At 42.0% G+C, this 23,269-nt stretch overlaps 1 protein-coding gene across 2 annotated transcripts in view; it reads left to right on the top strand.

The window, feature by feature from the left end:
- Positions 1 to 23,269, top strand: part of MYRIP (myosin VIIA and Rab interacting protein) — a 414,556-nt gene that overhangs the window by 282,062 nt on the left and 109,225 nt on the right. For both annotated transcript variants that reach the window (XM_014942311.1, XM_014942322.1), the window contains one exon: positions 12,617 to 12,838. In XM_014942311.1, the coding sequence (XP_014797797.1) occupies positions 12,617 to 12,838 (222 nt within the window). The remainder of the gene's footprint in view (positions 1 to 12,616; positions 12,839 to 23,269) is intronic.

Below are 23,269 nucleotides of genomic sequence, written 5' to 3'. Positions count from 1 at the left end.
TTTTTTTTTTTTTTTTATCTTATGCAATGTAAGCCTGGTATGTTTCCTAGGACTGAATAGGAGTTTCATCTGAAACAACCTTATCACCAGGATGGGCTAGAGCTTTCTTCTTGTGGCACTTTAAGGGTTCCTGTGATTGTCGGGGAAGTGGCAAAATACTCGGTGGACGATGGTGTGGAAGGACACAGTGCAGATTTGTCTGTCTTGTGTTCCCCATGCTTTTGTGGAGGACACAGCTCTCCCAGCGCTCCCATCCCACCCGGGTTCTGGAGTGGCAGTTTTGGGTTCTTCTCCTGGGAAGGCAGTGGGTCAGGACAGGCAAATTTTGGAAGCCACCCTCGTCAGGCAGAGGGCCCTTCTGTATGAAGAATCCTTCGTGAGTCATGAGTCTGTATCCGTACATACTCATCTCGACTGTATGCAGGGTCGGATGAGCGTCTTTGTTCTGGTTTTTCCAGCAGCGCACGCACAGCCCTCCAAGGCTGTGTCTTCTCACGATGTGGAACATGTCTCCTTGGTGAGCTCTGCCGTTTGTTCTGCCCCCTGCTTCTGTTTATCCTGCCTCTTCTTCTGTGGGAAGGGTCAAGGAAGACACCCTTCCATTTTCTCATGAGGGAAGTAAATAATAATAATAACTCAGTAACACGCTGATTCTAGTCTAAACCTTGGTAGGTCTGTGTTGCTGGAAGTCCAACCAGGAAGACAGAAGGATGACTCATAGTGAATACTTCAGAGATTTTCGCAGCCCATGTCTGAGTTACTTTCCTGCTGTACTCTAGCCACACCATGAATTGTGTTTTATAAGGTCAAGCCAGATGGCACTGGAAGAAGAACTGTTTAATGTAGTAGGCGTGTCTCTATTGTTAAAGGAGACTTTTTCAAGTTGATATGGGCATAAAACTGGGTTCCTGAGAAAGGTGGACTCATAGATGCCCCCAGGGATGCAGAGAATGTATTGCACAGAAGTAGGACGGAAGAGTATGTACATTTAAAAAATAATTTCGCTAAATATTTTTGGTCTGTTTGAATTGCACAATACTTTATTCTTAAGAATGCTTGTCTGTATTTATCATTCTTCAGGTATGAACAAAGGGGATAAAGACAGTTGTTAGCTTAAGATGACCTTGTACTGATAGTCAGGACCTGGTAGGAGAAACATGAAATTCTCCAATGAGAGAGTCATGGGGAGAGGCAGATGAGAGTGCAGACAGATGCTACAGGTGTACCCTCATTTGATGAGTACTTTGCTTTCGTGAATATATAATGAAATTCTCAGAGGAAGTTGGTCAATGTGGCCAGGAATTTAGTTTTTATCCCTTTATCATTAGACGTACCTGAGAATTAATTCTGTTAAACAGTTTATTATTTTTTTTTTCACTTGGTACAACAAGATGAAAAAAGACAGGATTAAATATGTGATGAAACGCACTCTTCTGAGCTCAGAATGGTAGATAGAGACTGACACAGAAATAATGCAATAGAGAGACTTTTAGAGCTACACTTTGGCTGGTTAATATGTAGCTTAACCCCTGGTAGCTGGTAAGGAATAGAAAGCTGTTAGATGCGGAGTTTATCAGGTCAAATAAGCTACTTGTGATAAGCAGTTATCAATGCTGTTGATTCAGCGCAGTTCTATAGACTTCTGGATATTTCTGGAAATTTCTGGAAAGGACATTGAAAGATAAAATAAAATTCTACTATAATTAACTAAAAAGGAGGCAAGAAAAATTGACATATTTGTTATAGAAAGATACCAGACAGACCTTGAGAAATATTCTTCAGGGAGAGCAAAATGACATTTATTGAGAGGAAGTGGCGTAGAGGGGACCATAGCAAATGTTTATATAACTATAAATCACTATCAAGTGTTGGAAGGAAAAAGCTGGGGAAGACGTCTAAGAAAGGTGGTAAAAACTGTAGTGATGTTTTGCTAGGTGGTTAGGATGTTTGATAGGGCAGTACAACATGAGTTCTACATGTTTGTAGTCACATTGAGGGGCTATGGCATATACGAGTGAAATTATAAAGTGGATGAAAACTGATAGTGATGGTCAGTAGTTCAGTATGGATGTAACAGTGAGAAAACCTTTTAACTTATCATCTCTTGTGGTTGGTGGTCCAGCATGGAAGCACACATTTTGGCCCTTCACAAAGGATCAGCTGAACCCAGGATTTAACCAGAAGGTCCTGCACCTGCAGCAGAAGAGCATGTTCCCAATACTGGTGAAGTATTTCACCTCAGAACACCCTACCCAGCTGCAGAGCGGTCTCTAATTGAGATAGGAGGACAGATGAGAAAAAAGAGTGAGGACAAAAGTATGTTAAAACCCAGATTTATTTTCACATGTCCCACGTGGCATTATTATAATGGGAGGCCAAAGGAGTCTGTACTTGCAGCGCTGCTTCTCAGAAAAGATCATTTCAGCTTTCCTGTGGAAGTTTCTAATGTCGCCAGAGCTTCCCAAAATATCTGCTCTGTAATTCAAGACCTGCTTCTCCCTCGCTGCTGCCTTTTCCCTGCAGAAAATTTCAAAGCCTATCAGTTAACTGTGGTGCACAGTCTGTGCTCCTGTGATACCCGATACGACAAAAGAAAATGGGGTTAAATGCAATGTCTCTTGACAATTTACTGGTTTACAAAGTGAGAAGGAGGAATTTAAAATAATACCAGTATATTATTTATTTCATTTATCTACAGTCTGACATGTCAGTCATTGCTGGCTCATGATAGGTACGGATTGACAGTGCTCGTGCCAGCAAGAGAAAAGGAAATTTCCTTTAAGAGCCACTAACACGGTGCCTATAGAGTACCATGGCACCAGTTTGTTCCTTCTGTGAAACAGTTTCACCTGAGCATGGAATTGTTAACTGGTTAGGATACCACCTGGTATGATGAGCAAGGTACTGGTCTGGGGCAAGTGAACCACAGCTTGTCTTGGTGGTGACTGAATCTCTTCTCTCTGTAGCAAAGTGCCCAATATGCACTTTTTGGATAAAGGTAAGTGTTGAGTATGTTGGCATTTTTCTGGCTCTATCAGCAGTGTGACTGGTTAAACTGTGATTAGCATGGGTTAGGCTTCAGAACATTCATTTTATGGTATTTAAAAAGAAATATGAAGGTGTCAATGCAATTCTTTTCCCGTTATCAGAAGTGTTTGCAAATGTGGAAGAAAACCAACCCCAAACCAACAGTGTTTCCACTGTGCTGGATTTCTTTGTTTTTAGAAAGAGGTTATCCCCAGAACCTGTGAGACTGTATGCAGGTAACTGATTATTTTTTACAGTGCTAACTCAAGTTGTAGAAGGATAACTGTATTTTTTAAAGCTAGGGTATACATCTATCTTTTTGTGTTGATTTATTCCGTTCCAAGGAGCATCAGTGGAGGTAGATGTGGTACGTCAGTCGGGCAGTATGGATTCCATTTAGTCCCCACGTTGTTGTTGCAAAGGCTTGTTTAAAAATATACCGCAATAGGTTTTTATTCGTGTACCTCACTCAACCTTAAGTAAACATAAAAGTAAGTTATCCTAAGCTCCTGAATACTTGAGACCTCTGATGGCGTTGAAGTCACACGCCAGTCAGCTCACCTTTCACATGTCCACTTCTGTTAGTTTCCTTGAGAGGGTTCATAGTGTTGGTAGCCACGTGGTGTGTGCTGTGGACATAGTGTTTGGTCTGAATGCATGGAAGTTGTTGAATCCTCAGCACTGATTTTTAAGGGCAACATGATGTCTTCATAGACTTTTTGAGCTGAGCAGCCAAAAGGGCAAGACTTTGACAACAGTTGTAAAGAATTTAATGGGACAAGTTCATGAGTTAGCATATATGCAGAGCCATCAGTGTTTGCTCCTACTTTTGAAAAGAGAGTAAAATAAAAATTAAAAAGTGAGATTTGATAAGAATATCCACTCATTTTATAGAAATGAAAAGGCAAAGAGAAAAAACCCATAAGAGACGCTAGTAAGATCTTAGATAAAAGAATGGTTCATAGTGTTGGTAGCCACGTGGTGTGTGCTGTGGACATAGTGTTTGGTCTGAATGCATGGAAGTTGTTGAATCCTCAGCACTGATTTTTAAGGGCAACATGATGTCTTCATAGACTTTTTGAGCTGAGCAGCCAAAAGGGCAAGACTTTGACAACAGTTGTAAAGAATTTAATGGGACAAGTTCATGAGTTAGCATATATGCAGAGCCATCAGTGTTTGCTCCTACTTTTGAAAAGAGAGTAAAATAAAAATTAAAAAGTGAGATTTGATAAGAATACCCACTCATTTTATAGAAATGAAAAGCCAAAGAGAAAAAACCCATAAGAGAAGCTAGTAAGATCTTTGATAAAAGAATACAACGGCAGTTGGAGTAATTGGACTGTGAAATATTCATCTTCCTGATTTTTGATACAAGTGACTTATAACCATTTATGAGCCTCTTAGTACTTGAACGCTGAGGTATCCCATCCCCCTGTCTCCCCCCAAAGCTTTCGTGTTTTGCTGTGGGGTTTTTTTGATGTTACTTCCCACAACCCCCGCCCCCCAGCTTTAGGATGCACTCCCTGCTGTCTGATCCTCCCTGACAGTCAGGTCCTGCTGCTGCATCGATATCCCTCTGCACGGATTAAAGAGATGTGTGTTCCTCAAAGGGTCTCCAGCTGCAAGCAGTGTGTTTGCATGTGGACTAGTAGGGCTTTTTGACAGCACCAGCAATGTGTAGAACGCTAATAGATGTATGAAGTGTTAAGTACAGCACGAGGAATAACTGTGACTGTGTTGATAGGAGCCTAGAAAAAAACCCTGTAATTTTAAGATAACGAATTAACTTGGCATTTGCTGTAAAGGGACACAGTACTATCCTGTGCTCTACTTTTTGAAAAAGAGGCAAGTGGAGTTGCACCAGGAGCAATCTAGCCAAGACGTAAGAGAAGCAAAAGGTGTTTGTGGTGATGGTGTAGCACTGTCTGGGCCCAGGGAGTTGTGTTGGATGCCCATCCTGATGAAGAAGAATAAACTGCCTGAGAAGAAGAGGCAGCTAAAAGAAATGAGCACTGAACACTTGGAGAGTAAATAACAAGGGAGACATATCACAGAATCACAGAATGCTGTGGGGTTGGAAGGGACCTCTGGAGATCATCTAGTCCAACTCCCCTGCCAAAGCAGGTCCACCCAGAGCAGGTTGCACAGGAACATGTCCAGGCAGGTTTTGAATGTCTCCAGAGATGATGGATATGCCTGCTGGGAGAATTTGGTTCTCACTGTATGTAGCAGGGGGGAAAGATATATGGCCCTGTCAGCGTGTAGCTTCATCCCTATTTGCACTATTCCATACCTTGTGTCATCGAGAGCATGGAAGGGATGAAATGGTGAGCAGCTCTCCTTGGCACCTCCAGCTAACTCCTGGGCAGGGATAGGAGAGGCTTGGCTTGGACTGACTGTGGTAGTGGGAAAACACGAGGTGCAGCTGGTGAAAATGGCCTTTCTGAAATGCTGGGAGCAGGTACATCAGAACTTGTTCACCTGTTCCCCAGACTATGTAGAAATCCAGATCTCTCTGAGCGAAATCTCTCGCTGGCTTGTACCGACAGTGAGTATGACGGGTGCCTGGCCAGAAGAGCGTCTGAAGGCATTCTCTTCTCTTAACAGTCATCAAACTAAGATTAAAACCGGTTTTAAGACAAATTGGTGATCTTCATCTTCTAGTCTCAGTGGTGGAATAGTGCAAACAAATGCGGAGAGGCAGCCAGATACACAGCCGAGCAGAAGAGCTGAGAGAGGAGCAGAGAGCGGGGTTTCGGGGAGCCTGGCAGACAGACTGGCTTATACAAACTCTGCCTTGGAGCTTGGTGTGCTGCATTGGAGCTGACTAACACACGTTGTGTCCTTTCCAAAGGACTGTCTCTGCTGCTGCCAGTGGTCCCATTGCTTTCCCAAAAATGCCCTTGTGTGAGGCTACATTTTACATGTTAATTGGGGAGCCTTCCCAAAGCTGGACTCTTGAACAAAACCCATTGGGCACACCTTCATCGTCCACCTCCTGGAGGAGTGTGCTAACCATCGGGGATGTTTGTGGAATACCTACATGTTTCCTAAAGTAAGACTAAGGCAAGGCGCCCTGGCCTCGTCAGTGCCTTGGCTGCCTGGTTATGCTTCTGTCCTGGTCTGTGCTTCAGTGAATAACTTAACTAGTAAATAACTTAACATAATGGTAGTCTTATAAATGATTAAGAAAATTGCCTGAGGAGGGAGGTCATTCAATCTGACATCTAAGTTGGTGGTAGTGAGGATGTTAAGTCTCCTTCAAATAGAGCAGAGACCTAAATCCAGGTCCCAGGCAAATGTTTCAGCTGCTGATCTGTTGGAGAAAAAAAGGAACGGTGGCTCTGCTACCCAAATCACTGGGTGAATCAAGCTGTCGGGTTTCCACCAGGGACTGTTCTCCTTGGTATATGGAAAACAGGTGGGTTTTCTTGGCTTTATATTGTAGTACAGCTGACCATGGCCGTCAGTCCTGCTGTTCCATGAACTCCCCTTCCACTGCCACTCGCAATGGAGAGGCTTGGAGGTTTCCACCAGGGACTGTTCTCCTTGGTATATGGAAAACAGGTGGGTTTTCTTGGCTTTATATTGTAGTACAGCTGACCATGGCCGTCAGTCCTGCTGTTCCATGAACTCCCCTTCCACTGCCACCTGCAATGGAGAGGCTTGGAGTTTGATCATCCTAACCATATACATACAGCAATGACTTTTTTTTTCAGCCTCTTTCTCAAACACATCGCAAGCTTCCTTCCAGCTGTGTTTTTTTAAACCTCACGGTATTATGCTTACTGTGGCAAGTTGCCAATGTGTCTTACTGTTGACTTTGTAGTTTGAGGTTATAGCTCCACCTGCCCACGGCCCTTGAGCGTGTAATCACAGCAGTGCCTCTTGGGGGGAAGCACACAGGGCCCATCTAGGATTTGTTTCACTTATTAAAATATAGAATAATTACAGCCATTGGGCTTTGCGCAGATCAAACTGTAGCTCGGAGAAACAGCAAGCATCCTTATCACACTGCCAGTTAAAAAAAAAAAAAAAAAAGGCAAAGATTTATAAAAGAGGTTTGGGAAAAAAAGCAGAAAAGCTTTTCTCAAACAAACTTGCGTTTCTGTATTCAGGAGGTGCAATTATATACAATAAACAATTGTTTTAAGTTCAGTAGGGGAGAAGGCATTGTTCAGGCAAACATTGAAGAATTATGTTAGAACCTGCCAGCCTGTTTTTGAAGCTGAAGCCGTTGTAGTCACGCAGAGAAAAAAGCCTCAGTCCTGTTGAATCCCACCAGAACAGGCCTGTCCAGAACACAAACAGAGCATTTGGTATTACAGTCCTGTACCAAGTACACATTATCTTACTTGCTAATTAGCTATATACTGTACAAGTGACTTGAAGCAGAATTTTGCCTAGATAAGGCAGCTGGGTCTTGTGGTTAAAAAAAAAAAAATCGAGGGCCATGTGCTGTGAATATTATTTGTAAACATGTTTTTTACAAGAATACAGCAGTAGAGAGGGCTATATGGTCACTAAATGAAAGATGATATAATGGTGATATTCTGCTATATATGTAGATCAAACCAGTTTATTATTGCCATTGTGAGCGTTAGTGCTGTTGTACAGCAGATAACCCTAAGCATGTAAAAAGCTGGTGCCTTTGGAGAAATCACTCTGTAAATCAGTGGCAGTGAGGAGCAAGGAGAACAACCCAAGGAGAAATAAGCCATGACAATGAAAACTATTTAAATTTTAAAAAAGAAAAAGGAGGCAACAAAAAACATAGCATGGGAAGAGGGGAAGATGACTATTCACCCTCAGAATTTAATAGCAAAACCTACATCCAAAGTATTATGATAGAAAGTGCTCCTCCCCTGACTTTGTGCTGGGATTACGTGCCAGGAGTCTATCACCCAAAACATTGACTGAAATTAATTGCAGATGTATTATTCAAATGGTTGCAGATTAATTAATACAAGTCTCTGGAAAAAATATAAATATGCATCTGTGTATTTTGGAACTTAGAGTTCAGTAAAACAGTCTTTGATAGAGTTAGTCTTTCTGACAGACATGTTGGGTATCTACTGAGTATTTGTTGCTGGTTTTGTATTTATAGGCAATCAGTGAAAGGCAGCCACTCGAAAAAGAGAATGAAATCCTGTCTTAGATTCATTCAGACTGCAGCTTTCTGCCCATCCTTATTGCTATGTTACACGTAACTGTAATAGCTGAGCACCATCAGTTGTGACTTAAGTGATGTCAATAAATTCTGTCATTTGTGGTTCCCACGCTTTTGTCCTTTCCCCAAAAGGCAGGTTTTTTGTGCAGAGTCTTTCTTTGTTGCTTGTTTTATTTGCACACATTATATGTGTTCCTGTCCTTCCCTTCTTAGGGAAGTAATGCTGGGGAAGTGAGTGCACCCACATTGTCCCTCTTTTCTCTGCCCTATCCCCTCTCATCTGTGTTTTGCTGGGGGAAATGATGTTGCATGGAGAGAAAAGGGGAACGTTTGCCATGGCTGTGTGTTTCAACCTGCCTCTTGGAAGAAGTCAGCTCCTGCACAGGTGACTGTGGTCATTGTGTCCCTGCCCAGGGCAGGGGGTTGGAACTCGACGATCTTTAAGGTCCTTTCCAACTCTAACCATTCTATGATTTTGGAAGCAAGTTTCACTGCATGAGGGGATCAGTGTTGTTGACTGCAGCTCTTTTCTTAGACCACCATTACAGTCTTCTTGCACCAAGCCATTTGAACATTCTGAAGGTAAAGTCTTTGAGACTTTCAAACTCGGGATGCCTTGAACTTCAGTGTTGGCTTCAACTCCTGAATTCCAGCGCTACAAACTTTCTCGGCGTGCTGAGATTGGAGCTCACGTTAATCACCCTGCTCACCGTGCTCATCCAGTCCTGTGCAAGTCAGGTTTGCTCAGTATGGCTGGGAGTAAACCAGAGTCTGCTTTTGACTATCTCATTTCCCTTTGACTGTGTCTTTTTCCTCAAACCAGGCAGATTCAGGTGCGTGCCAGTGCTGTGCAGCATTTTGCCTTCATAGGAAGCCCATGTTTTACTTCCAAGGAAAAGAGCATGTCTAGTAGCCTTTTGGCTTCAGCTGACAGGTCCTGCCAACAGCCCTGTTTGCCATTTGACTCCTGATGGAAACTAGACCAGCCTTTGGCAGGTAGCGCGTGAGAGCTTTAATTTGTTACAGACATCAGAGGGACGTGCATCGCTTTCTTTTCTGTTCTGCCTGGTTTCCTGTGGAAATGAGGCTTTTTCTGTCGTGTTCTCTCTCTCTGCCAGCCTGTCCAACCCTGTCCTATTGACTTTTTGAATCTGTTGGCCGATTTTAGTCTTACTTAACAGTGAGGCAGATGCCTTAATATCATTAAGGTTCTACCGCTGTAATGAATGTTGGCAGCCAGACAGAGGAGAGAGATGTAATTAATGCCCGTACTGATGAAAAGGCTTCAGTGTGTGCTGAGCTTTTTCTATGTATCAGGCTTTATTAGCTCTGTCGTGAACAAAACTGCCTGTTTTTATGTTGTGTGAGCATTATTGTAGTGCTTTAATAGGTGGCTTTGCTTCTGTGGTTTATCTTGCTATCCTGCATAAAAGCCCTAATGAGGGTTCAAAATACCACTGAGCGCGTTGAGTGTGCAGGCTGATACTACCAAATTTCAGTGTTACTATTTCTGGGAGATAATAGAGCTGTATGAGGACAAAAATCTGTTTTTTTCACTGCTCCTCCTGACCTTGACTCCTTAGCTGTTCTCATCTTATGGGGAGGCCAGCCTCTGCTGCCTGGGGTCTCCAGCCTGAAGCAAAGACTCCAGCATCCTGGGCTGCTGGCACTCCTTCTCTGGGACAGAAATCCTCCTTGCATCATATAGCTCCCACCTTCACCAGCTTCTCTCCTGGCACCCAGGGCTCCTGCCTGGCCTCCTGCGCAGTAGCATTGCTCTGCCTCACCCCATTGCTGGGGAGCAGGCTGCGTGCTGGGGATGGAGAAGTGACATGGAAAACAGCTCACTCCTGCTCTTGTTCCCCTGGAAAGATTGTCCGTGTAGTACCACGGTAGGAGGGAGGAATGGGGATAAGACAAATTAGTCCAACCATCCCATTTAATCTGTGGGATAGTTACATCAGTTTACCCAAGGAAGCCAGTTTGACTTGCCTAATGCAGACATTTCTTCTCTTACATGATAATCTCTTAGCTTTTTCACCTTTAACATTCTGTAAAAATGTAGGAAAACAAGGAATTTTTGCCATCTGGACAAAAAGTGTAAAGGAAGATTATTTACTTGAAACTCCAAAGAGTATTTACTTGGGTTTGAGCAGCTGTTCTAAGATAGCCAAGCCTTTGTACAGGGGGCAAACAGCAGAAACACAGATTGTTTTGAAGTTTTAAATTTATAAAAGGTGTGTATCTGGAATATGGTTAAATAAGATGTATTTGCAAGTTAAAAAATTATATGCTGTAGATCACTGCCTTAATTGCCTTTTAGACTTGAGGTTTAGAATTGACCTGTCAGACTTTCATAAAATCGGCTGGTTTTATTTTAAATTATGAATCTGAGGCAGAAATAGCAAGTAAGATGATGTATAGCCCAGTAATGCAAGCCTTTTTAACATTCCAGGCTTGGCTCATAATGATGCTTATAGATGCAATAAGGGTATTCTTTTTTTTCCTGTACTGAGCATTAAGCATTAATTTAAGTGTAAGTCAGCATGTCAGTAAGTCATGACCATCTTTTTGCAACTTAGTCTATAACTTGTGATACCTTTAAATTTTGTTTAGGCTTTTGGGTTACTCTAGTCTTATAAGTGGTGCTTATCAGCAATTTGAAATAGTAAGGTAGCCACCACTAATTCTAAGAAATTGAAAGAATGAATATATACATGTTCTGTAAGCTTTTATTCAACGTGTTTTTCGTGAATCCTAATTTTTTTCTCTTAATGTATATCCTAGTTGTACATGCCAGAAACTGTGATGAGTTTGCAGACGTGTTTACTTGCACAACTGTTCCTTCTTCTGGATTTTTTTTTTTAATTACTCATATTGTGGAATATATTGCCTAATTTGTAAAATATCAAAAGCACTGTGAAATGGGAGATAGGAAATTACTGAATACCACACACACACTTTATTTTATTTTCTAATTAAATGAGATCTGCTGGAATACACAAGACTTCTGGGGGTCTGCAAACACTTTGATGAACAGTTGGCTCAGTATTGGTCCAAACTAGGAAAGTACCCAAATGTCTCTGAAATTAGGTATATGATTAGCCTTCCTTGACAAATTGGAGTTATTATGAATAATATGACCCCATGGGTCAGTACAAAGCAAACAGAACATTTTTGTTTTCAAAACTGTCAATCAGTAGGATTTTTTATTAGTGTGCACCAAACCTTTTGATTTTCATAGACTGATTTTTGATTTGTAAAGTGTTCTGAAAGCAGCCCTGAATTCTCAAATAATGCTATGGCTTTGCACAGCTGGAGTACTTGGGGCGGTGGCCTGGCTCCCCTGAGGGTTATCATAGGGTCATAGAATTGTCCAGGTTGGAAGGGACCTTTAAGATCATCTAGTCCAACCATCAACCTAACTCCAGTAAAAGCCATCACTAAACTATATCTCTAAGCCCTATATCAACCTGTCTTTTAAATACCTCCAGGGATGGTCCCTCAACCACTGCCCTGGGCAGCCCAGTCCAAGGCTTGATAACCCTTTCCATGGAAACATTTTTCCTAATCTCCAATCTGAACCTCCCCTGGCACAACTTGAGGCCATTTCCTCTTGTCCCATCACCTGGGACTTGGGAGAAGAGACCGACCCCCCCTGGCTACCCCCTCCTTTCAGGGAGTTGGAGAGAGCCAGAAGGTCTCCCCTCAGCCTCCTTTTCTCCAGGCTCAACACCCCCAGCTCCCTCAGCCTCTCCTCACAAGACTTGTGCTCCAGACCCCTCACCAGCTTCATTACCCCTTTCTGACCTGCTCCAGCCTTTGTTGTGGTAAGAGGCCCAAAACTGGACACAGCACTGAGGTGGGGCCTCACCAGTGCCCAGTGCACAAGGACCATCACCTCCCAAGTCCTACTCCCCACGCTGTTCCTGATACAGGCCAGGATACCATTGGCCTTCTTGGCCACCTGGGCACACTGCTGGCTCATCTTCAGCCCACAGGCCACCAACACCCCCAGGTCCTTTTCTGCCAGGCAGCTCCAGCCACTCTGCCCCCAGCCTGTAGCGCTGCAGGGGGCTGGTGTGACCTAAGGGCAGGACCTGGCACTTGGCCTTGTTGAACCTCATCCCATTGGCCTTGGCCCATCGATGTCTCTCTAGAGCTGAGTGCAGGGAGATTTTTTGCCCTGGCTCATGTCTCAGAATTTAAATAGGTCGGCCACCAGTGACTCCAGGAAATATAGGAGTTTTTGCTTCCCAATTCTGGATTTAGAATATGCTTTTGTGACATTTATTTCATACCTGCAGAAGTTATTTGAAGAGCGTACCATGAAGATTTGGAAAGAGGAGACAGGCAAAGAGGGGGAGACTTCCCATTGGAATGTTGTTTATATTTTTGTTCTGTTGCTTTTGGTTGCAGTGAAATGAAGCAGAAGCTGGATGAAGAGGGTAACAAGTGCAGCATCCTTTCGAAGCAGCAGAAGTTCAACGAGCACTGCTGTATTCGCTGCTGCTCCCCTTTCACGTTTCTCATCAACAGCAAGCGACAGTGCCAAGACTGCAAGTACAACATCTGCAAGAGCTGCAGTTCTTACCAGAAGAAGGAGAAGGCTTGGATTTGCAGCGTCTGCCAGCAAGCAAGGTAATAGCAAGCAATAATTGCTATTATTCAGCAACCTTTGTAAAGCAGCTATGGCCTGACCCGAGCTTCCCCCTGTATTTGTCTGTAGTTAACACTGGCAGGATAGTACACGAAGTACCTGTTTATCTAGGGGTTGATTTGTTCCTGAGGTGTGATGTGCTGGTTTTTTTTTGTAGAGGTTAATTTGTTCTGAGAGTGGTTGGTTACCTGTTGCTTCTTCCAGGCTTGCTTAGCTGGACTGGTGAATCAGCAAGCCCTAAATTGGACTTAGCTTGAGCGGGGCTGGGATCTCATGAGATGCCTGGGTTACTAATGGCACCTGAGCACAGATGGTGTTAAGGCAATTAATCATTTTGCAGCAAATCCCACTGATGGGTTGGGGAGTGGAAGGAAGAATATTGGTGAATAGATCATCCAGCTGTGACTGGTTTGGAGTGCTTTTCTAAATACCAGCTTATTGGTGGGGATGCTCTGGGCTTACTTTGGCAAATAACCAGAGAAAATAGCAGTGTAACCTATTAGATTTCTTAACATCTGTTGAGAAAATGCTGCCAGGCTTCTATTTGCAGAGGGTATCAGCGATTTACAATCTCACTCTTTTGGGGCTAACAAAGCCAGCTCGTTTAAAGATAGCACCAGAAAAACAAAGTAAATCTAAGCAAGCACATAACAGCAGCAAAGGGGCCGTTCCCTGGCAGGTGACTGTGATAGTCCTTGTCTGCATTGCAGGCCAGGTTCCAAAAGCAGCCTTAGCTGCCATGGTGTAGTACTGACCAAGGTGTTTTTATGCAGGCAGGAAGGATGAATGAAATAGCCCAGTTCCTCATAGCTTAATTTTGAATACTGGTGACTAAAACAGCTGAGCAAATGTGACAAAAATGGCTGTTTATTCTTCATCTTCCCCTTTAGTGGAGAACAGAGGATGAAGACAAGAGCTGAGTCCCTTTGTGATGCTGTATGATACTCCTGTGCTCACCAAAGACTCATTTTTCCCACTTGTTTCCCATCAACACCCACTTGAAATTTAAGCTTTCACATGGTGTCTGTGAATGAAGTGTGTGCTCTTTGACACAGGGCCATAGGGATCCCAGACAGATGATGCCATGTTCCCAAATGCCAGCCTTTGAACCCAAAGGAGGTTGTATTTTCCAGGGCACCTGCTTCTTCTCTGCCTTTTACCTTGGAAAACCTCCACACACACACTCCCTCCTCCAGTGAGGAGGCAGAAGAACAACAGGAGTATCTTTTCCAGCAACACAGAGAGCTGTGGAGCCAGTGCTTGTTTCTGCTTTAGTCACTCAACTGTTTCACATTACACCTCTTTCTTCCCCTTCTCCTGAGTTCACCCATCTGGGCAGCAGAACAGGCAGCCTGGTTCGTGGATGCTGATGAACTGCACTTAAAATAGTTTTTGCTGACTCCGCAAAAAAAGTCTTTGAAGAATTTAATTTCAGAAGAAAAATCTGTAGCTGTGTTATAAAAATGCTATTTCTGACCCTTGAAGTCAGTGCTTTTCCCACAATCCTGTGGAGCCCTCAGAGTCACCCTCCTGTAACTCAGTTACAAACGTTTTCTTTATTTATGAGACCTGAGACACGGCTTGAGTTATTTTTCAGTGAATAAATTAACTAAAACTGCTGCAAATCATTTTATGATTTGGTTTATTGTTTGGACTGTGTGACTTACAAATCCCTGTAAAGGAAGCAGGGGCCAGCTTGGTGGAGGCTTTTTTGGTTTTGGGGGGTGGTGTGTTTTTTTGTTTTTAACTATCAATCAGTATTTCTTTCAGGAAAAAACACAGGGGGAATCACCTCAGTCTTGTGAGTTCCTGATGTTTTCTCAGTGACTTATCCCTCAGATGGAGCACGGACTGTGCTCTCCTGCCCCTCCCCAGCTCCTCCTCTTATGTCTTTTATTTTTTCCTTTAATAAGTTAGCACAAGTAGTGGAGGTGGTTCTTGGTTTAGCTGCTGCTTGTCTGCACACCTTACGGCACAATAGGTAGTGAGCTAGAAATATCTCAGAGAAGACTGTATTTTTAGGTTATCAGGGAAGGAGCCACAGCCAGGAGACACTATCATCTATGTGGCCGGAGCCTTCGACCTGTTCCGTATCCTTGACTCTGCTTCATCAAGAAAACAGCGTTGGTGGTTTTGTCCAATGTTTTCATGGTTTGAGGCACCAGTCTAGGATATTTACCTCTTTTTTTTTCTTTTTTTTTTTTTTTTTTTCTCCCCCTCCCTATATGTTTTTGCTTAATTCTACGAGAGTTAATATTGTAATTCTCTGCTCTGCAGAAAGAGCTTAGACAAACTGGAAAAGTACAAACATACATAGTTCAGACTTCCTATAATGATCTGTTTGTGCTCTTCAGCTCTGCTCTAGAGCAATGCTCGAATAATCCTCAGTTTTATTATTAGTGTGTATTTAGAATATGTCAACCACTTCTCTGATCTCAGAAGCATTTTCTTGCTGTAGAAAAGGCTAGAAAGCATTCTCAGCATAAATTGTTTTTGTAAATATGCTTCAACTTACTCATCAGAGCTTAAGACTCTAATTAGGTGCATTACTTGGAAGATATATTTTGTTTATCTGCACATGTGAAAATTCTGAAAAGCTCCTGTATGATGTGGGAATCAGAATTAATGACTTGGGGATGGTTAAAATTTTTTCGGAAAGCAGTAGGTTGTATAAACATCATTTGGGTTCAGATTTAAAACCCTTCTGGGAGCTGTACCCTTTTCTTTAGACTGTCTTGTTTCCTATTTTCTTCCTCCGAAAGAGCGATATCAACTTCTGCAGGTTGTAAATAGTCTCCTGTTAGATTCCTGCATTGAGAGGTGATCTTGATACTGAAGAAAATCTGACCTGTTGAGTTTGTCTCTCCAGGTGTGACCCTAAAGGAGGTACCTGTCCTATGGAAGTTGGTTTTCATCTTCCAAGGCAGAGACCTACATTAAGATTTAGCAAAGAGCAAACAAGCAGGTCAGCCTTTGAAACGTAGAAAAACATAGAACATTTGTAGAAAATTGGGCCCCAAAGTTAGTTTCTGCTTCTTCCAAAAGCAGAAAACTCTTCAATAAGCCAGTGAAAATTTTGGTGTTTGAACTCCTTTAAAGCCCATCTCTTATTACAATGCATCTTTTAAAAGTTCAAGATTCAGCTCAGTATAGAATCTCACTGCTCAGAAATGTCTCTACAGCAATATCTATATAGATTTTATGAGGAGCTGGAGACCTTTCCTTCACTTTCCCTGTTTTCCAGGTTTAGCACATGTTCTCCTAATGCATTTGGGTTTATCTCTGGATGCGAATATTAATGTTCTAGAGATTTTTTTCTCACATATATATATCTTCTCAATTTCTAAGTATGTTACAACAAAGTCGTATATTATTAATTTCCAAATTTTGGTTTGTATGTAGTGCATTTCCTGTTCTTCCAAAGCTTTGCACACTGTCTCCTTGTGAGACACACATAAGACAATGTGTTTGGGCAGCTTGCTGAGGTCTGTACCTCTTAAGTCCTCTTGACTAAGTAGATTCCAGGCACAGTTTCTTTGCCCTCCGGATTAACAGTTCTGGTGCCAAAGAGGGGAGTTCGTTGCTCATTTATTAGAAATAGGGAATGCTTCCCATGTGTCTGAGACCATTTTCTTTTCCAGCCCCCAAGGAGCCATATTCCAGAATAGTCAGGGAGTGATACTCTGCTGTTCAGTTTAACACTTGTACTGAAAAAAATTAGCCTAAGCTATTAAAATGCCTGTTTTTTGCAGATTTTCTAAACCAATTGTGTTTTACATCTGTAAGAGGGGTGTATACAGATCCATCCAAAACAAGGCACACAAACATCTGGCTGTCCACCTCCATTTTTCATTACTATCGTGCATGAATCCCTGCCGCGTTCTTGGTTCCCCCCTTCTGGTCTCATCATCTGCATATCAACGGATCTCTGTCTCTGTTGCAAGTGGGAGCATGGACACCTCATTCTTTCATGCCTTCACATCCATCTGCTGTGTGATTCTCTTGCTTGTCCTCAAACCTCCCGCTCAGCCGATGAGAAGTCATCCTCTAATGGCATCTTGCTTCGCTCCCTTGAGCCAGGCCATGAGTAAGAGGGCATTGCCTGGTCTGCAGGAAGGCACTGTTCTGCTTCAGAAGAGCTGCTTTGCTGTTGATGGTCCTTCACCAGTGACAGTTATTAAGAGGCAGAGACCAAGGCACTTCCTCTTCTCCTTAATAAAGTTAACTAATGAAAAACACAGCCATGCTGCAGGCGCTCAGACTTTGTGCAGCCAAAGTTAGCATTCTGCGTGGCTCAGAATGGGTCCCCAAAATCATCACATTGGTTGTTGGCAGCACAGATTTATTTCAGTGTCTAAGAGTTTTCGTTTTCATACTCCCAATTTAACTGTTTCTTTATAAAATAGAAAGTAAGAGAATATCATTTATCATCATAGGTTCTCGATCCAGAGCTATTTTTTAATGTTCCTTACCTTTTATTTTTAGTTTATTGTGGTGCCTAGTTGAATGGTAGGGTTTAACTAGACTCTTAACAATTTGCCTCAGTAGCAAATATAATTGTCTTGCTGGAATTTGAAAATTAATTAGAATTAGATTAATTAGATATGCATTAGATTTTTTTAAAATGTACATTACAGTGAGACTTGAGGAAAATTTATTAAGGCCTAGTCTACCTAGAGTGCCCAGTACATTTGTCTCTGACTAGCATGTGTTGGAATTAATGCTAATGTAAAAATGGAGCAACGCTTCTGATAATGTGAAAATTGCAACAGAAAATAAAAATCTGGGTTCGGTGGGCAGACAGAATACCCTTCAAACAGACTGGAGCTTTGCAAGCCCCAGGAACGATCCTAAATTAAATCTTTGTATTTCAGGTGGTTTTGTTTGGTGGGCCCGTTCGCTGTAGTGTGTGTTAACATCAGCAGAACCTCAACCTCTGCTTGGAGCTTTGTGTGTACCTCTGTGAGAGTTGGTATTTCTGCTCTCTGAGGTCCTTGTCTGACATGAGCAAGAACTTCTACAGAACTTGGAAGCCGTGACTTTGTCATGTAAATGCCAGAAAATGTGTTTTTCCTTTTGAGATAGAGCTGGGTATGAATGTTCACTTCCTGTGTGGCATAGCAGAAAAGATAAAGTTTTAGCTCTGCCATCTGCATGTTGTCTTCACTGGGACCTATGTGGGTCTTGTTCTGCTTTTTAAAAGTCTTCTGAATGATCCCATTAGTACTGTACTTACGGGATTTACTAATTTTAAGTAAACAGCAGTGAAGATTATTTTCCTCAGCTGTATGTACTTGAAGAAGTTGATGCAATCGCTTCCAAAAATGCCTGCTGCTCTCTTCCAATTTTTTTCCTCCTGTTTCTTCCGTCGTGATCGCTCTGTTTCATATCCTGTCTCTTGATCTCCATCTCCTTACCGTGCTTAAGCATCACAGTGGATCACAGACACTGTATCCTTTTCCTTACAGTGGCCATGAAGAGCAAGGGCAATAGCTTGGGTTTTGCCCAAGAGCCAGGAGTCGTCTTTAGTTTATTCAGTTGTTCCTGAGCTGGAGGAGGAGGAGAGAGAGAAATGTGCAAACTGGTTGCTTTGGCAGGTTGATCTCTGCTGGGTGTTTTTTTTTTTTTTTGCTATTCTGATCTGTCTTAATTATTTCTGAAGTATGCCCTGTGAAGAATTTCAGTTCTGCTAGACAGAATAAAGCTGTACTTGCATAACACACAGCAGACTGCAGTGCTGCACTCAGCTTTAGGAAAAGCATCTAAAAATGGAATTGAAGAGGAGAGTAGGAAAGAGAGGTCTATTAAAACAGCTAAATACAAGTGCTAATTAGGCGATCTTTTCTAGCTGTAAGTAGCCTCGTAAATGAGCGTGTGGCTGAGTGCCTGGAGGACTAATCTGTGTTTTAGGAGCTCTGGATTCCAGTTTTAGCTATTCACCTGATTGTCGAGTGACCTTGGAAGAAGTTTCCTTGTCTCAGGTATTCCCAATGTGCAAAGTGGATTTAATGGTGCTGAGCTCACAGAGGTCAGTGGTTGAAAAGTTAAATGCTATGGCTATAAAGCGCTAAGTATTATTAATGTACTGTTATTATAGAAGTTTTGCTGAAGTCAGCATGGTTAAAACCTTTGCCTGGTGTCTTGCAGTAGCACAGAAAAGCGTGAGCTTGGATTCATGTAGGCAATGAATGAGGCTACAACATCACAGCTTTATTTTCAATGTTAATAAAGAAAAGTTTGCCTGCGTTTGGCCCCACCTACCTTTGGCAGGTTGTAGTAAGAGAAATTACCAAATATTTTCCCTAGCAGGAATAGATGTTGTGTAAATAGTGCGCAAAAATATTGGGACTGCTGAACTGGGAGGAGGGGAATGTGAAAGGATGTAACACAGTTTTCCCACATAGTAAACAGCATATAAATTATAGAAGGGAGTTATTTAGCCTTTTGGTTTTGTAAAAGCTGAGGGACTTTCAGAGAAGGTGTCAAATTGAAAGCTAATTAGAATACACAGGATTCTTCAAGTGTGGGCACTTAAGTGGCAAGTGAGAACATCACCCCATACAGTAGCTGAAATAGGAAATCTTAAGTATCTAGCAGAGTTTAGGGAAGAATTTCTCTTGCACCAGTTCTGTAACTTGGACTTGATGACGTGCTGTGTACCCTGTCCCTGGCTGCTGGTGCAGGAGCAGACTTAGAGGGCTGTGGGCCAAGACAGTCCCTATGTTGGGTTGGTGGCAGTCAGGGAAGATGTTAGGTTCGTGGTGGTCAAACAAGGGAGAACAAGAGATTGCAATATTTAATAAGAATATTTAATTTACAAATATGTAAAGCAGTAAAGGATTGTAAGCCAAGATTTTCCTCCAAAAATGAGGAAAAAAAAAGGTTATGTCAAAAACCAGCTTGTCATTCTGACTCCTGGGGGGCTGACTAAATTCTTGTACCTGTCTTCATTAACAAGAGATTGCAATATTTAATAAGAATATTTAATTTACAAATATGTAAAGCAGTAAAGGATTGTAAGCCAAGATTTTCCTCCAAAAATGAGGAAAAAAAAAAAAGTTATGTCAAAAACCAGCTTGTTGGAACAAGAGATTGCAATATTTAATAAGAATATTTAATTTACAAATATGTAAAGCAGTAAAGGATTGTAAGCCAAGATTTTCCTCCAAAAATGAGGAAAAAAAAAAAAGTTATGTCAAAAACCAGCTTGTTGTTCTGACTCCTGGGGGGCTGACTAAATTCTTGTACCTGTCTTCATTTTCAATGTGACAAATTTATGCATCCCTTATTAATACAGTGATTCTGCCTAAAGCAAGTCCACTCCAAGTAATTCTTGGTTATCAGTAGTATTACTATTCTTACTTTTAAAATGTCTCACATGTTTACTCAGCTGTCTTTTTTCCTGGAGAAGAAAGAGATTCTTTCCTTTCATCCTGCCTTGCCAAAGATTTGACGTTTTCACATGCTTGGAAAGTTGAGGAAGTTGTTCCTGTACCTGGATGGTCTAAGTAGGGTGAGCATTCCCATGTGTTGTGATGGAGTTTTCTTGGTTGACAGAGGGGATGAGGTTTGCCTTTCCGACAACAACTCTCCTACAGAAGAGTGGGGCAACTGCTAGGACTGATGAGTGTAAGAAACTCAACATGTCTGGGCAGTTTTGGGACCTAATAAACCCTCCTGATTATCCCATGCTTGGTCCTCCTCTCCAGCTGGTACTGCTGCCTGCTCATGGGTGACCCTTAGGATGTTCTCCCTGCAGAAGGTCACAAGCCAGCTCTTTTTGGTTTTCTGAGAAGGGAGAGCATTTGTCACTGTTCCTCTTAGCATTAGCTGAAATGCAACGTTCTGTGCTTTAGAGCAGGAGCTTTTCCATCAGGGTTAATGGTAAGAAGACATTTGCTACCCGGGCATTTCAGCCCCTGCCATCTCCCTCCCAAGCTCGTGTGGCAGCGTTGAACTATCTGCTGGCCTTGGAACGTGCTGGGACATCCCTCAGCTCCAGAGAGAATCATCCTTCCCTTGTCCTCTTCAGGACCACTGTATGTTTCCTAGCCTGACAGAGGCTGATTTCTGATTCATGTTTTCCCTTCTGGGATAAGTTTCTAAAATCCTCTTAGCATAATGTTTGGGAAATGTTTTTTTAAAACACGTTAAGCTGAAAAAGCTGTTAAACCTTTTTATTTTAAAGAACATTGAATCAGAACCCATGAAAGTCCCCTTGGAAAAAAGTGAAATTTCAAAACTAAATCTAGTGATTTTTATTTTCAGTAGAAAAAACTTGTTTAAGCAGAGTTTTTCACAACTTCTCATCTAGATCAGATGTTTGATTTTTTTGGTCAAGTCAGAGTATCTTCGTATATCATTCCATTAGAATTGCTTTTTCTGGTCTCGATTCTGCACAGTTGCCATTTAATAATTTTTAAGAAGGAAAAAATCACATTTCACTTGTTAGGTCTTATTGTGCCCTATTACTTTTTTTCCCCATCATAAAATACAAAGTTTTATGCAAAAGCAAAAAGTTATGCTGTGGTTTACACTCTTGAGATAGCCTTTGAACAGAGCAGAGCGCACTTTTACGTAGACATACGTAAAAGTTTTAAGGTTTTAAAATTACCATTATGATAAAGATTGCTAATTGGCTTGAAACATGTTTGTTTCAGCATTTGCTGAGGCTTCAGGTTTTCTCCTGCTGTGTTTGTGGAACCATCAAGCTTTGCTGAGGTACAGAAATCCAGTTGTTCATTCTAGCTGGTGCTGATGGTGCTTCCTCCGAGAGTGAAGTCAGGTTTTGGCCTGTGCTCTGCCACTGAGACTCACCATCTGCGTGCTCTTTGCTTGTTCCAGTTGGGAAGTCTGACCTTGAAGGTGCTGGGTTCACAGCATTTGGTGGGGCCAGCTGTGAATTTGAGGAACTGGGCATTGAGAGGGGAGGTCTGCAAAGTGAAGGAAGAGTCTTTTCCCACCTCGGCACCCATACCCTTCTTGCAAGGAGAGGAGACTATTTATACCTGTATTGTATGCTCCACTGTCTCTTCCTTATAAGCTATATATAAAGAGTATTTCCACGGTCCACAAGTAATTCAGATTTCTTTGCCAAATCTTATTATTTTTATCCCACTTTCTATGGATGAAAGACCCTCTGTGCCTCCTCGGTGCTCTTTTCCTCCAAAAGATTTATCCTGTTAACTGTGAACAGCTGCCCAATGATGTGTGGGTATCCGTACAAGCATTATAAATGCTGTGGTTAGCACAGCTTTTTTTTTTCCTTGGTGATAAAATTGGAAATCCTCCAGACTTAACAGCCACTGGATGTGAATGGCAATTACAAATGGGTCTTTCCTCTGGCTAATGCACTTTGCAACCAGGAATAGTACCCTCTTAAAAGGTTCTTGCGTTACCAAAGAAGTTAAAGTGAGGATTTAATTTGTCATTTTTAAAAAGCTCAACCAGATCAATAAAAAAGTCCCACTTACTCTTCAGACCCACCTCTCGCATGAAATAGGTAGTGAAGCACTTACTGCTTTTTATCTTCAGTAAGAATATATGAGATTGTGAATTTACATATTTCATCAGGCAGTAACTCATCCCGCTTCTGTGACTTGGGGGAAAAGGAAGGTGGAAAAAGTAATTGCCCTGTCTTTCTGCCAAAGACGAGGTTTTCAAAATTTGTATGCAGAGTTAAGTATATGGCTTTTTTGTAGGAGTGTGCCGTTTTTGTGAAGTCTCGCTCCAGATAAGCACTGCTGGAGTCTGGCTGGAGAGTTAATTACACTTCTTACATCTTCCACCCCCTCAGCTTTCAAAATATGACCTTACACTTGTGAATCATGAAATAAGTAGTAATGCCTGCCAGAGTTACCTGTGCTGGAAGTGTGTTTCATGTGCTTTCCTATCCTACATCACACCTGCATATTTTGCTGTAGCTGTCCAAGCGAACATCTAGTGCATTTTAGCTCGGGAGCTAATAGACAACTCTTCTATTTATTTTGTATCCATAAATAAAATCATGTTAACGTAAGAGGGGAACCATCAGTGACCTAAAGCTGTCTTTGAGTTTGCGTCTCCGTTCATTTGAAGTTGTTGTATCTTTTTTTTGAAGAAACAGCTTCAGGAATGAAGGTCGAATTTTGACATCGTGCCTAAGTAAAAGCTGTCGAAAACCAAACACTTCTGATTGCCGAAGTTGGGAACTGTTTGAAAGTGCCGTTTGATCACAGCAAAAGAAAGCTTCCTGTTCATTTTCAGATTAGTACTGGATTTATAGTGTGCTTGGGAATTACTCGGGTAAAATGCTTTCATCAGAAAGCTGCTGTAGTAACAAAGGAAATTCTTTACAACACAAACTTGCTTTGGCTGGAAAATGATGGGGTCCAGTGTGGAAATTCTGAAGAGGAGCCTGTGGGAGATCACCA

This window comes from Calidris pugnax, unplaced genomic scaffold (genome assembly GCF_001431845.1).
Source record: "Calidris pugnax isolate Ruff unplaced genomic scaffold, ASM143184v1 scaffold23, whole genome shotgun sequence".
Taxonomy (NCBI): Eukaryota; Metazoa; Chordata; class Aves; order Charadriiformes; family Scolopacidae; genus Calidris; species Calidris pugnax.
The sequence above is the reverse complement of the archived record's forward strand: the minus strand, read 5'-3'. Positions and strand labels throughout refer to the sequence as shown.